This window comes from Meles meles, chromosome 2 (genome assembly GCF_922984935.1).
Source record: "Meles meles chromosome 2, mMelMel3.1 paternal haplotype, whole genome shotgun sequence".
Classification (NCBI taxonomy): Eukaryota; Metazoa; Chordata; class Mammalia; order Carnivora; family Mustelidae; genus Meles; species Meles meles.
In genome coordinates, this window is record NC_060067.1 from 107285744 (window position 1) to 107302148 (window position 16405).

The following is a 16405-nucleotide window of genomic DNA, read 5'->3' on the forward strand; positions in this document are numbered from 1 at the left end:
TCCGCCTACTTGTGATCTCTGTCTGTCAAATAAATAATTAAAATCTTAAAAAAAAAAAGTAAAATGCCAAAGTGAAACTTTCTAGGTTGAGTAAGGGAAGGTATAGGTGCCAAATCCTGGTTTTGTGATTGAACTTTGCACAGGGCTACTCCGTCACCAATAATAAGTACAATGGCGAAAACATCTACCATCTGTGAAATTAGAGTCCCAGAGCAAACCTTGAGCTCTTTTCTTTGTGCAGAGTACTTTTTGAGTTTGTCAGAAGTGTGTGGAAAAGTAGTTTCAATCCTAACTTCCCAATTTGTACCTCTTCTTCTTTCCTCGTAAGGTTTCATCTAAAGAGGACTGGTCTTACAACAGCAAATTTTCACTTCACCGACAACATCATGCAGATGGTAACAATGAAATGCTGCGTCAGGTTGGATTTCACTTCACACTCCCGGAAAGCCCAGATCCATTACAGGCGTTCAAGGATACCATATACCTTACTCAGGTAAGGCATTTTCATCCTGGAGTTCAGCAGGTTCCTGCAGTTAACACAAGGGATCCTGTAGACTCTGTAAGCCTTATGTGATGAAAAAGCATTCAGGTTTTTATTTCACTGATTGAGGAGCGTATCTTCTTCAAAATAGATAAATGATGACATGTAGTACTTGAAATAGTTAATTTTTGGCATTTGCCTCTCTTACAGAGAACAAACAGCTCACAATGTTCTACAACAAATTGTGCATTAACATGTTCCCTAGCTCACGATCACCATACAGTGTCAGTGATTAAGATAATAGTTTTCCCCAAGGATAAAATGGAACAGTGGAAACAGACTTACGGATGATATAGTTACTTGGTTGACAGCCATTTGCCACTGTAATCCCGTGGGAAAGGTTAGTTTTTCCAATAGATGGTGCAGTATCAAGTGGGTATCTTTATAGGAAACAAGTGAACTTTGACTCCACATACAAAAGTTAATTTGATCAGTGATCAAGGAATCAACTGTGAAAGGTAACAATTTTATAACCTTGGCAAAGATTTCTTAAACAGGACATAAGAAGAACTAACTATGAAAGAAAATAATGATAAATTGGGACTTCATTAAATTATAGACTTTCGTAAATTAAGACACCACTTAGAGAGAGCAGAGACAAGCCACAGATTGGGCAGTAGTATCTGCAAAACATGTATCTGATAAAAGATATGTATTCAAAATAAAGAACTTCTATGAAGTAATAAGAAAAGGATATAACCTTTTAAAAAATGGACAAAAACCTTGAACAGACACTTCATCAAAGAAGATACCCAGTGTTCGGTAAATATGTGAAAATGTGTTCAGTTTCATTCTCAATCAAGGAAATGCAAATTAAAATCATGCTAGGGTATACACTATAAGGTACACAATGTCTTTTTCTCACAATGGCTAAAATTAAATAGATTGACAATGCCAACTGTTGGTGACGATGTGCGACAGCTGGAACTTGTAGACATTGTTAGTAGGAATAGAAATTTGTTTAACCACTTTGGAAAATTTTATGGCACTTTCTATCCAAGCTAAACATTTGCTTCCTCTTCGAATCAGCATTTCTACTCCAAGCTATGTACCCAAGAAAAATGAGTGCATATGTCTGCCAACAGACATCTAAAATAATGTTCATACCAGCTTTATTCATAATAGCCCCAAACTGAAAACAGCCTAGATGTTCTTTAACAGAGGAATTTATAAACTATGGTGTATTTACGTCATGGAATATTCCATAGCAATACAAAAGAATGAACTGCTGATATCAGCATCAACTTGGATGAATCTCACAAACATTGTGTCGAGCAAAAGAAACATTGAAGTTTTAGTTACAGACAAAATGAATCGGGATGATGGAGAGCAAATTAGCGATCACCACTCTTGTTAAGGGGATAGTGAATTATGGGTAGACACCGGTATTAGGAGACTCTCCAGAGTGCTAAAAAAGCCTTATGTCTTGATCTGGGTGCTGGTACATGGGTGTATACACATGATAAAATTCACTGAGGTGTACACTTAAGATCTCTGCATGTTACCTTATGCACCTTATTGGATTATTTTTTAAAAAATATTATTTATTCATTTGAGAGAGAGACATGGGGAGGGCACAAGCAAGGGGAGACAGAGGGAGATGGAGAAGCAGGCTCCTCCCCGCTGAGCTGGGAGCCTGACATGGGGCTGGATCCCAGGACCCTGGGATCACGACCTGAGCTGAAGGCAGATGCTTAATGACTGAGCCACCCAGATGCCCCTGGATTATTTTTAAAACAGCTCGATTGAGGTATAATTGACATGCCATAAGATTCACTCATTTTAAGTATACAATTAAGTGATTCTTAGAATATTTATTGAGTAATGCAGCCGTGACCATAACCCAATTTTAGAACATTTCTCACATCCCCAGAAGGGCCCTTGTGCCCATTTGCAGTTACTCTCCTTTCTCACCTTCCGCTGCAGGTAAACACTAATCTGCTTTCTGTCTGTGTAGATTTTACTTTTCTCAATATTTCATGTAACTACAATGTGTGATGTTTTGAATTTGTGTGATTTTTGTGATCTTTCACCTAGCATAATGTTTTTGAAGTGTTTCCATGTTGTAGCAAATACATGTACTTCATTCCTCTTTTTTGCTTAATAGTATCTGGTTGTAAAGGATGTACCATATTTCACATATCCATTTATCTGTTGGTGCACATTTGGATTATTACCAGTTTTTGACCATTATGAATCATACCACCATGAATATTAGCATACAGATCTTTGTGTACATATCTTCATTTCCTTTGAGTTGAAATACATGCGTGAAATTGCTGAGTTACATGGTAAATTTAAATTTATGTTTAAAGTAAGAAACTATTGAGCTGAATTTTAGGTAATATTTTCTTCTTAATGTTTCCATTTACTCTCTTTATTTGCCACTTTTATCTCACGAACCTGTGACCTACATACATGTGTAAGACTACATTAAAGCCACCACTTATTTATCTGATGTTTTTGCCATGATTGTTTCAAGTTCAGAGAGAGAAGGCAGGAGCCTAATCCCAGTCATATGAGTTGATCTGAAATAGACTCCAAGTTTTTGTTAAACATGATCACATTTTAATTTTTGCATCTTAGCACCTAAAAATAATCCAATTTTAATCTAAACTCATGCCTACTCGCATCAGTTTTCTCCTATATAAAAACAAAAATCTGGATGGAAGCTGAAGCAGAAAACTGGAAGCCAAAAGAATACTCTTTTTTAGAAGGTGATAAACTAATAAAGAAGATTTTAATGTTTTAACCATAAGCTTATCAGTTAGGGAAGTTTGCCAGTGTGATGTATAATTTATGAACTTACCTCATAGAACGCAAGTTAAAAGATAAAGTTGATATCTGTCCCTTTTAAAGTGTTGAAGTTCATCTTATTAGCTTTTCATAGCCAATATTCTATCAGAATGCCTCAGTTTTGGTATATGAACTAGGATGATCCTCATTCCTATGTGTATGTATGTGCACACACGTGGGAACCTTTTCAGCTGTTGTTTTTCATGCTGGCTGCCCTCCTCCCAGCTGTTCATTTTATTACTGTTACTTTATTCTACTTCCTCAAAACAAAGCACTCACAAAAATAATCGTTCTTTCTGAACTCGTTAGCATTAGCGGTATGTAGTTAGGAGCTGGTGGTACAAGTGGAATTATTTGTTGCTGGTTTTGTTGGTGATGGCTTTCATCTGATAGTTTAGCACTGGTGTCTTATCAGGCATTGGCTTGGAATTGGTCTGTGTTAATTCTACCCTGGAACTTCAGTTGTACTAGATGGGATCTGAGATGAAAAAAAATTGAGAATTAGGATTTTTGTTTGCTTTTAGTGTTGGATTTTCTTGACGGATATGTAGGAAATGTTAAAGTAAAATGTTCTTCTCCTCCTTACTACTTTGATTTTAAACAATCATTTCTGACATGTGCATTAGAAATAAAAACTTTTCCTTGGTCCATTTTTTCTGTTCCTACCTCCAGCCTCTCTTCTTTTTCTTATTGTCTGTCATACTATTCTGAAGAACAGAGTACCTGCTTGTGTACCACTTTTAAAGATGTTCTGTAAAGCAAGTTTTTGCAACTTTCAGAAATATCTTGGCTGAGAAGGCGGTGCAGTAAGTTTCTTCACATTTAGATCTTTTCCTTATCTTATAACAGCAAAAGTATCCCTCTCGGTTTTTACTTCCTTAATTCAATAATTCCAAAATATCTTGCCTCGCCTTTCATTCTCCTGTGTTATCCTGTTATATTATATTCCAAATAGCCTACTTACCTAGGCACACTCTCTTAAGCTGGTTTGCACAGGCTCACTGATTAGTTTGAGGACTGTCTATACTAATACATTTAAATTTGATCAATTTAATCTGCCAGTATGGCCTGTTAACTAGGCACTTAAAGAGGAGCTGGGCTATTTTTATTAACCCCTTAGCTTATAGCTCCCTCTAGTGCCTCCATTTATTCCTCACATATGTATTAAGCATGTAGTGAAGGCTAGATGCTTGGGGATGTCCTTAAGAGATAAATATTCTTTAGGGGTCCATTTTATCTTTTTGTGTTGCATGTAACTTAACCACCACAAGAACAACAATGACAACAACAAACAGACTATGTTGTAGGCTCAGGTGTTGATGATACTTGCTACCTTGGAATGGTTCTTTGTTTGGTAAGCTGTCCCGAGATTTGATAGAAGACCCAGGCTTTGCTGAGCTCTTAAGATAGATGGGGGTGAAGGGACGCCTGGGTGGCTCAGTGGGTTAAGATGGATGGGGTGAGTAAAGGAGGGGAATGATTAATAGAGTACATTACACACTAATATATTATATTTATATGCAACATATAATTTAGCAGTCAAGCAGACAGTCAGCATTCTTTGGGTGTCTACCAAATGGCTGGCCCTGGGCCACGAGATGCATTGTATATCTTCTCACATAATTCTGACAACATCTCCAGACATCTGTGTTTCTGTTTTAATTTTATATTTGAGTAAACGGGCTCAGAAAGGTTAAGTATTCTTTCCAAGTTCTCAGGCAATGAATGGAGCAAGTTTCTACCTTTTAAACTATAGTATTTTATCCTTTCACAGTTGCGATAACGGAAATTCTATAACTACTGAGGTTGAATTTTAATATCAATTTGCAACACTTAAGTAAAGCAGACATCAGAAATTTGGCACATTAAAAGAGGCCTCATTGGACCAGTAGATAAAATCAACAAAACCAAAAAGTTAGTTCTTTGAAATGAGCAGCAAAATTGAAAAAACTGTAGCTAGACTGGCCAAGGGAAAAAAAAAAAAGAGAGAGAGAGAGAGAGAAGATTCCAATTACTAAATCAAGAATGAAAGAAGGAACACTACTGTTGATCTTAAATAAATAAAAAGGGTGATTAGAAAATATGTGAATAATTGTATGACAATAAGTCATTTAACCTGGATGAAATGGCAAATTCATAAAAAGACACAAAAAATGAAAACTGACTCAAGAAGAAATAGAAAATCTAAGTAGATCTATCACAACTAAAGAGATTGAGTTAGTAATCAAAGAATTGTCCTCTGCAAAGAGGACCTCTCTAGTGAATTCTAAAAAATATTTAAAGAAGAATTAACACCATCTTTCACAAATTCTTCCCAAAATACAGAAGAGGAGAAAATACTTCATAACTCATTCTGTGAAGCCATTTTTATTCTGATACTAAAAGCAGACAAAGACATATTTAAAAAAGCAAACTAGAGACTAATATCTTCTATGAATATAGACAAAAAAAAATCTTCAACAAAATACTAATAATTCAAACCCAGCAGCATATAAAAAGGCTTATAAATTATAATCAAGTGGGATTTACCCAGAATGTAAGATTGACTCAACATATCAAAGTCAATCAGTGTAATACACCATATTAATAGACTAAAGGAGAAATAATTACATGATCATTTCAATAGATGAAGAAAAAGCATTAGACAAAATACAGTCCCCTTTTGTGATTAAAAAAAAAAAAAATCAACAAGCTAGGACAAGAAGGGACTTCCTCAACCTGGTAAGAGCACCTGTGAAGAACCTATAGCCAATATCATACTGTGAATAGTGAAAAACAGAAAGTTTTCTGCCAAGAGCAGGAAAAAAACAAGGGTGTCTGCTCTTGCCACTTCTATTCAACATTGCACTGGAGATTCTAGTCAAAACATTTAGGCCAGGAAATCATAAAAGGCATGAAATTGGAAAGGAAAAAGTAACACTGTCTCTTTGCAGATGACATGATTTTATATATAGGAAAGCTTTAAAAATCCACCTAAAAAACCTGTGAGAGGGTACCTGGGTGGCTCAGTGGGTTAAGCCTCTGCCTTCGGCTCAGGTCATGATCCCGGGATCCTGGGATTGAGCCTTGCATCGGGCTCTCTGCTCGCAGGGAGCCTGCTTCCTCCTCTCTCTCTCTGCCTGCCTCTCTGCCTACTTGTGCTGTATGGCAAATAAATAAATAAAATCTTTAAAAAAAACAAACAAACCTGTGAGAGCTAATAAGTTAATTCAGCAACTTTATAGGATGTAAGATCAATATACAAATGTCAGCTGTATTCTAAGCATGAACTGTTTTAAAATGAAACTAAATAATAACATAATCGTATCAAAAAGAATAAAATATTTTAGAATATTTTTAACCAAAGAGATGCAGGACTTGCACTGTGTAAATTACAAAACATTATTGAGGAAAGACATGGATTGGAAGACTTAACATTATTAAGATGGCAGGACTCCCCAAAGTGATCCACAGATTCAGCATAATCCCTATCAAAATTCCTACTACCATTTTCAGAGAAATGAGAAAAATGATTCTAAAATTCATACGGAAATGCAAGGCACCCAGAATGGTCAGAATATCTGGGAAAAAAAAAACCAAATTTGGAAGTGTCACACATCCTACTTTCAAAACTTAACTACAAACCTACAGTAATCAAGATAGTGTGGTATTGACCTAAGGCCAGACGTATAGATTGACTGAACAGAATTGGGAGTCCAGAAATAAACACATAAGTCTTTGGTCAACTGATTTTCTACAAGGGTGCCAAGACAATAAAATGGAAAAAATAGTGCTTTGAACAGATGGTATTGGAACAATGGTATTCACATGTAAAAAAAAAAAAAAAGAATTTGAACCCCTACCTTGCACCATATACAAGAATTAGCTTAAAATGAACCAAAGATCTAACTGTTAGTGCTAAAGTCGTAAAACTCTTAGAAGAAAACATAGATGTAAATCTTTATGATTTTTGATTTGGCAACAGTTCCTTAGATATGACACTTAAAATACAAGCAACCAATGAAAAAAATAGACAAATTGAACTTCATCAAAATTAGAAACTGTGTGTCAGAGGCCAGTATGTCACAAAAGTGAAAGGATAATCCACAGAATGGGAGAAAAATTTTGAGTCATGTATGTAAGAAGGATCTACGTCCATAATATATTTAAAAACTCTTACAATTCAATAATGAAAAAGATACCCCAATTAAAAAACAGGCAAAAGATTTGCGTAATCATTTCTCCAAAGAAAATGACCAATAAGTACCACGAACATATCTTTAACATCATTAGTCACTAGGGAAATACAGATCAAACCCCACAAAGAGATACTACCTACACCTTTCTCAAAAAATTAAACATAGAGTTACCATAGAACCCTGAAATTCAGGCGTCTGGGTGGCTCAGTGGGTTAAGCCTTGTGCTTTGGCTCAGGTCATGGTCTCAGGGTCCTAGGATCGAGCCCCGCATCAGGCTCTCTGCTGTCGGGGAGCCTGCTTCCCCCTCTCTCTCTGCCTGCTTCTCTGCCTACTTAGGATCTCTCTTTCTTTGTCAAATAAATAAATAAAATCTTAAAAGAAAAAAAAAGAACCCTGAAATTCTACTTTTAGGTATATTTGAGAATATTGAAAACGTGTTCACACAAAAACTTGCGCACAAATGTTCATAGCATTTTTCGTAGCCAAAAAGCTGAAACAATCCAAATGTTTACCAACTCATGAATGGATAAACAAAATGTGGCATACCTATACAATGAAATATTATTCAGCATTAGAAAGGAATGGAATATGAATACACAATACAACATGAATGAACCTCAAAAACATTATTCTGAGTAAAGGAAACCAGTGATAGGGCATATATTATCTCATTCCACTTAACATGAAATGTCCGGAATAGGCAAATACAAAAAGACAGAAAGTAGATGAGTGGTTTCTGGATACAGAGGAGAGGGGAGAATGAGGAGTTGCTGTTAACTAGTACAGTATGGTGTTTCCTTTTGGAGTGGTAACATTCTGGAAGTAGGTAGGGGTAAGAGTATGCAACCTGTGATTATACTAAAGGCCAATGAATTGGATATTACAAGGGTGAATTGTATGGTATGAATTTTATCAGTTTGAAACATGGCTTTATTGGGAGATTCTTATTGTCAGAATAATTTTAAGTAAATAAATAATTTAAATTATTCTGTCAGCAGGGCTTAGTCACATGGCTATGCCTAGTTCCAAGGGTCAGGGGTGTGATTCTGGAGAATGTAGCTCACCGATAGCTCTGTGGCTCTGGAGGACAGGGATGGTAGGTTTTTGTAAACAGTTAGCAATCTCCATCACAGTGGCAAAACGAATTGGAACCTAGGTCTTGGCATCCTGGTCCAATTTCTTTTTACCCTACCATCTGTTTCTCGGAGGAGACTGATTTCATAAGTGTAATCAAGCAAGCTGCTGAAAATAGACATTTTTGAAACTAAAACAAGATTTGTCTGCTAACAGTGGGACTGAGTAGCCTAGGAAATGACTAAGCATTTATTCTTCTTATATGTAAAGATTGTCCTCTTTAGGGAAGGATGCATGAGTGTAGAAATACAGGTACAATTTTTAAAGGGAAAGAGGCAGTTCCAGAGATTTTCCAGGGAAGTGGGGTTCTACGACATCCCTTTAAGAAGGATAGTGGGCAGTGGCCTTCTGCATTTTTATGAACAAAGGCATCATTCATTAGCCCTAACCAGTACCTACTGGTTTGGGTAAACCAAGATCCATGATATAGGCCTGGCACCATCTGTCTGTGGAGTGTACTGCACTGTACTGGAGCCCGGAGTGCTCAAAGAGCCTTGATTATCCTCCTTCCCACTGAGTTTAGCTGTGACAAGTTCCTAGTTAGGGCTTGGCTTGTGTCCTTTTCCTTTCATCGCTAGCAAGGGGTAGGAATCCTGTATGCCTGTAAAAAAAAAAAAAAAAAAAAAAAAAAAGTTTAAAAATTCTAAAAGGTTATTAATACTTACCTATTAAACCAGAAAAGATAAATTACAGTGAGATTGTTAGAACAGTTATACAAAAATAAAGATACCTTGCAAATAGTTCTGAAAATTGAAATAGAGACTTAAAACTCAAATGTTTGTGTGGGCTAGGAAAGTAATTTAAGTGGATAGGAGTGTGATTATTGGGAATTGTGACAAAACCAAATTATAGGCCCTGACTTAAGACATTGAGCAACATTCAAACAATAAAGAGACAAAAAAACCCACCTAAAAAAACAAAAAACAAGAAACCAAAAAACTGCCTGTCTCTGAGGGCCAGTTAAAATCTGTATGGGGCAAAGTTCAGCCTGGAGGTTACCAGTTTATAGCAGCCTCTTGATTAGAACCTAATACAGCATTATGCAGCAAGGAGTTTAACGTTTGTCATCTATTATTACCAAAAGAAGCAACACAAGAACATATAATGTTTTTAGCTCTTGCGTTGAAAGAAAAACTGGAAACCATTCAAATGCCTAATAATTGGAGAATGATGAATCACACTGTGGTAATAACTGTGTAACCATTTAAAGCACAGAGATGCTAGCAAGTGCCAGGGCATGGAAATGTACACATGTCAAAACTAAGAGAGAACAGAACACTAAATGTATATGCTATAATATGTGTTTGCAAAGATTGGAAAAGAAATTGCAGCAATGTAAATAATTTGATGTTCATGAGATTTTTTTTTTTTCCTGAAAAGAAGCTTAAATGAAGAAAAAGAAAATGCAGTCACCTCTACCAAGGCCATCAATAAAATACATAGTTGTCTTCTGGATTAGATCCAGCTAAGCAGAAGCATGACTGTTTAATAGAGTATGGCTTTGTCCTAGAAGTTTCTGCCTGAAAGAGATAACTTAATTTCCACTCTGATACACACTGATATTTTGTTCCTACCTCAGAACAGAGGTTACTTTTTTCAGATTCACCCTACTTTATAAATGTGGATCCAAGGAAAGTGTTTCTGGTCCCAGATTTTATGAATGACACCCATCCTTCCATACCACTTATGAGTTGACAGTGAACCAAGTCTCTGGGGGTAATAACAGAACGTTGCATGTTCTTTGGCTTCTTTGATATATCAGGAATGGCCTAGATTTCAGGGATACTTCAGGTACGGGAAGTTTCAGGATTGTGGGCTGGCACCTAAAGTGGATTGTCCATGGTGGTTGCCATTGGATACCTGTGCTTGGCTTATCAGGGCTGGACCCACAGTTTCTGGAATGTTTGGTGACTAGAATTCCTCTCCTCCTGTGATTACTCACCAGTCCAATGGGGACTTCCTCAGCTTCTCCTCTCATGATCACTCCACACACATTCTATAAAGCAATGGATATTTTTCAGGAACCTCTGGATGAGAACTGAGATTTCTTCTTGTTCAAGGTCGTGGATATATGTGCTGTGGAGGCAGAGACTATCGTTGGCTTGATTTTGTGCCCATAGGCCAAATTTAACTTGGTTCGTGGGGGCATTATATGAAGGCTCACGATGATATAAATGAGTTCAGAGATCATGTCTTTTAAACAACTGTAAAGGTTACTTTCCATGCTGATGTAAGGTAAAGATCTCTAGTGGGCATGGGTGATGGTGTCCTAGAATCTGCTCCTACTGAGATTTCCACTTTGGGCCTGCTTCATCTTCACTGAATTTTCTAGAAGTTGCTCCACAACACCGATTTTGTACCATAACTCAACATACGTGAATGCTTACTAAGGGATTTAATTTCTCTGTGCCTACCTATCCAGGCCTAGAAGTAAATAAATCACACTCTCTCTCTCTTTTTTAGTTTAGACAAGATTGGTATTTTTACAAGGAACTTGGCTAGATATTTCTGAGTATAATTGCAGATTGGCTTGACTAATACATCAGATTTCATAGGTCTGTTTTTCTGTTTCATTCCCTCTGACTTAGTGTCGGACTAATATATGCCGTGTGTATCCTGTGGTCATTCTCAGTTGGCACCATCGCCACTCCGTCTGTGAGATTCTTACTTTCTTTAGAGTGTATTCGCTGTTCTCGTTGCTGTGGTCCCAGTGGTCTGGTTCCTGAATGAGGACATTTCTTTATCTGCTCACAGCTGGTATCATCTCTTGCTGGGGTGGTTTTCATAGCTTTCTGAAGGGTCGCCCTAAACCCACTGTAAATCCCCACCTCCCACCGCACCTGTTTCTCTGTTTGGTCAGCACCATCTTCTTTGGGAATGTGAATCTGGTCATTTCACCCCTTGAGCTTACTGTTGTCTCTAGGGCACACACCAGAACCTTCCCAGGTCTGATCCCTGCATCTTACTGGCCTCCCTTCCACTGCTCCTGGCTCTCTGTGCCTCTTGGTTCTTCACTTGAGTTTTCTCTGCTCAACGCACATGTCCTGTCTGGCTGCCAGGTTCTGCCCTCTCTATTTTTCTCTTCCTCCTCTGTGAGGCCAATCGTCATTCCTCGGCTAGACCTGCTTCCCCCATGATCCACACTCCTAATATTGCTCACCCCTCCTTCTTAGCACTTATTACTGTTTAGAGTTTACATTCATTTGCGTGACTCTCTGATTAAGTCCTGTCTTCTACACAAGCCAGTAGGCTCCATGAGGGTGCACTTGTATCTTTTCTGCTGGGAGAGGGGTGGACCATACCAGCATGTAACACATATAGGTACTTATTAAATATTTATTGAATGACCATGATTTCTTCTTGCTTCACCCTTCTGGAATTTTATGGCACCACCTCATATAAGTAAGTTTCATATCTTCACTACGACTTTCTAACTAGCTAGCCTAACTCTGTTTAAAGGTTCTACCTTTACCTGAGCTCTTCCAGCTTTTAGAAGTGTCTGGGCTTAGTCTCCTAGAAACCTTACCTGCATCCTTCTTTTCCTTCCTCTGAAAATCCAGGCCTCACTCTAGCGAGGAGTCCTTGCAGCTCTGACCATCTCTGCAAGGTCTCCTTGGTTGACTTCTCCAAACCAGCCTGAGAACCTCTCACTTGTGAGCCTCCCCTACTACAACTCTAAGTTAAAGGCATGGGATAATAGTGGCGCCTGGGTGGTGTAGTTGGTGGGGCCTCCCACTCTTGGTTTCAGCTCAAGTCCTGATCTAAAGTTAGTGGGATCGAGCCCTGCGTTGGGCTCTGCGCTCAGTTCAGAGTCTGCTTGGGACAGACTCTCTCCTCTGCCCCTCCCCTCTGGCTCGCATTCTCCAAAATAAAAAAATAAACTCTTTTAAGAGCATGTGATAACAGCAGCAATGAAAGGGTGATATTTCAATGATGTTGCCAATAATTAAGAGTCCTGTATGAAGTTCTTCAGTGCCTCTTCAGTGGGAACTAAATTTATGTGTCTCATTGCTACAATTTCCCATCTGTTCTGCTGTAATGAAGGAGTTACATTCATAAAAAATTTTACAATTATCGGGGCGCCTGGGTGGCGTCTACCTTCGGCTCAGGTCATGATCCCCGGGTCCTGGGATCGAGCCCCGCATGGGGCTCCCTGCTCAGCGGGGTGTCTGCTTCTCCTTCTCCCACTACCTGCTGGGGTTCCCTCTCTCACTGTCTCTCTCTCTCTCTGACAAATAAACAAAAATCTTTAAAAAAAATTTTATGATTATCAAGTCATGATATAAGGACAGAATTGCTTGAGTAGAAAAAAGGGGCTAGGGACTAGACAGTATCAGACTTAAAATGTTATTTTTCCTGTAGAAATTTTTTCTAATAAAACTTTTTTCTTTAGTAGCTATGAATATATTTGTAAAACCCATCAGTGTAAAAAAAAATTAGTGTTTGACTACATCTACCATTTATTCTGGAATAATAGTCTGTTTTCCATCATTGCCTATACTGTCATTAGCAAGGAAGCTTTCATACCATCCTGTTTCCTTGATCACCCATAAACAGAACACTGAGACTTCCAAACAAATCAGCTATTACAGACAACCCTTCTGTCATGCTGAGGGGCTAGTTCCAGGTCTAGTATGATAATGGTAGATATAATGTTAATCAGATTCCCTAATTTATCCAACCTGCTTTAAAAAACACCTCAAACCTGCCATTTTCTCAGCCCTAGACACTTAAGCCAAACAATAACTTGTGCGCTTCGATGTTTTCCCCTGAATCAGATGACGCAGGCCCTGTGTGTCAAAATAGAGACTGAATTCTACCGCCGCAGTCGCAGCGAGATAGTGGATGGGCAGGGCTACACCATGGGTGCCCTTTATTGGCAGCTGAATGACATCTGGCAGGCTCCTTCCTGGGCTTCTCTAGGTAAGTGTTGCGCATTCTTTGCGTCCCTGAGAGAAAGCAACTCCAGGGCAGAGAAGCGGCTGAGAAAGCAAGGGGCCTGAGGATCAGATTAAACTGAGTAGACTCTGGCACAGAAGTGGAGAGGTTCCTCCCACAGCTGGTGAACTGCGGTCGCCCCGCCTACCTTCCTGGTCTCTCCAGGAGCCTTGGAGGCTGCCTTGTTGGAGTTGTGGGCTGTGCAGAGTCACAAAAGCCGGCTAATGTAGGGGGTAGACGCATGAAGATCTCGGCCATGTGTCTTATAATTATTGCTTATAATTTTGAATTTAATTAGGAGGAATTTCCAGGCAAAAGAAGCATTTACTTAAGCCTCTCTTCCTCTGTTTAGAAGAAGAATTCAGCCAAGTGGAATGCTGGCCCAGCCGAATGTTAAAATGTCCTTTTTCCGGATTCCCTTTTAGGTTCATAAGGCCATCTTTATTTTTGCCCTGTTTATCTCTCGGGCAAAACGTGTGGAGTCAGAAATTTACGTGGGAAGTGTTATCAGTTCCATCAGTTGGCAACAGAGAGATGACTGGCATGGTACCTGCAGTTTGAATTATTCTATTTTGATATATTTTTAAAAATTAAGGAGTAATGATGAATCTTTGGTGTTCACTAGTGGTGGTTTGAAGCAAAGTTCAGTTAATAATGTACACAAGAATTTGGGGGCAAAAGTGAGGCAAGGTCACACAGTAAAAAAGCCCCTTTGCTGGGTCAGGCTTTTAAACCAGCTATGAACACAGGTCCAAAGGACTCCATTACCCACATGCTTTGATCAGTGTGCTGAATCACCTCTTATGGTAAGTTAGAGTGTCGATCAAGTTTCTCTGGCCAAACTGTTTATCAGCACCAACCAGATAAAAGAGTATTGAATGAGAATCAGCTCTAGACTGGGGAGAGTAGCCTTCCTGGGATGCTTAAACTGGACAAAGAGATATTGTTCAGAGACGCTTGGAGCCTGACCCTGCCTTGTATGTGGATGAGGTTGTGGACTCCTGAAGCAGAGTTTGGTTCGAGAACTGGGAGAGCCCAGTCTTTGTTGATCTCGCCTTAAATGACTGTACTGCAGATTATTTTAATGAGTTCTTTAGAAAGAGTGAGTAGGGCGCCTGGGTGGCTCGGTGGGTGAGCTTCTGCCTTGGCTCAGGTCATGATCCCAGGGTCCTGGGGTGGAGCCCAGTATCGGGCTCCCTGCTCAGTGGGAAGCCTGCTTCTCCCTCTCCTACTCTGCCTGCTTGTGTTCTCTCTCTCGCTGTCTCTCTCTGCCAAATAAATAAAATCTCAAAAAAAAAGAGAGAAAGGGCGGGTAAACCCAGAAACAGAAGTTGTGATGGCAGAGCAAGAATTTGTTTTCTAGAGTCTAGCAGGACAGTGCCTCCGCGGAGAGGTTCACCATCTTCTTGTACCTGTTAGAGAAAACAGGTGCCAGGGAGGAGGTGTGACAAGATATGCTATGTCTTCTCCTGCTCTGGGCAGCCTCATGGCCTCTGTTTAACTCTACTTCATTGGTTTAATGAATCTGGTGCGTCTAGTGTGTGCCAGTGAGGGTGGGGGAACGTATGTGTCTCCTCTTATCACCTGAAAAGGTGATCCTTTAATATACAGGTGGAGGTTGGGGAATGTGATCCTTTAAAGGGATCATAGCTGCTTGGAATCTCTAGATTCTTATATATTTCCTTTTAAAAAACTAGTCTCATTTTTAGTTACAATTTTGCAAATACAGAAACCCTCCTGGGCATTTTATTTTGCTTGGGTCATAAACTTGGACAGGTTGAGAGCTAATAGAAAAGCCAGAAATCACCAAACATCTTTAGCTGACTATGCAGGATGTTAAATTGGTAGCCATACTTTGTCCCTGATGAGTAACTAGTGTCTGGCCCAGTGAGACCTTGTGCTTCAATTGCTGTTCTCCTGTGTTCCGCGTGTGGCCATGAAGTTGGAACCATGCATGTGAATTCTCTTCTGTAATGGATATCACACGCAAGCATCTCTAAGTTACCTCAGGTCTGAGCCATCTTCCGTTTATGAGAAAACTTTCCAAATACAGTTAATGTTTGAACAACATGAGGTTGAACTGTGCATGTCCAAGAAGATGCAGATTTTGGGGGTAAAGAAAGTACAGTACTGTAAATGTATTTTGTCTTCCTTCTGATGTCCTTAATAACATTTTCTTTTCTCTAGCTTACTTTATGGTAAGAATACCATGTATAATACATATAACATACAAAATACATGTTAATTGACCACTTACATTATCAGTAAGGCTTGGTCAACAGTAAGCTATTAGTAGTTAAGTTCTGGGGGAGTCAAAAATTTATATGCGGATGTTTTTAAATACATGTTTTAATTTTTTAATTTTTATTATATTATTATTTTTTATATATGCACAGGGTTTGGTGCCCCTAACCCCACGTTGTTCAAGGTCAGTGTTGTAAGTTTGAGTTCATTCTACAGGTCTAATATGGAAGGCTCTCCACCTGTCCCTGCTTGTTTTTAAGGGGAAATATTAGGAGTTGCAGTTGAAGTGCTGAGAGTTGAAATTTTGGAAAACCTGAAGAAGTTGGTTCTATCTGAACTTCAAACCACATTTCTGCATCTCAACGGCTTACACTGTGAATGCTGGACACGATACTCCCCACCCCTCCCTCCCTCCCCACCATCTCTCTGGAAGTAGTTCAGTGATGCAGTGCTTTGTGGGAAAGAGCTTTTTTGAAATAGAGGCATGGTGACATATTTTTTAGTTTGGGGGTTTGATATCCTAGACTTGCCAGCAGGGCACAGAACTCATAGGTTCCCAAAAGCTTCTAATTGT

General features: G+C 38.9%; 1 protein-coding gene across 2 annotated transcripts in view; it reads left to right on the forward strand.

The window, feature by feature from the left end:
• The window catches only part of MANBA (mannosidase beta), a 122272-nt gene that overhangs the window by 99346 nt on the left and 6521 nt on the right, over positions 1-16405 (forward strand). For both annotated transcript variants that reach the window (XM_045998531.1, XM_045998532.1), the window contains 2 exons: positions 329-493; positions 13428-13572. In XM_045998531.1, coding sequence (XP_045854487.1) covers positions 329-493; positions 13428-13572 — 310 coding nt within the window. The remainder of the gene's footprint in view (positions 1-328; positions 494-13427; positions 13573-16405) is intronic.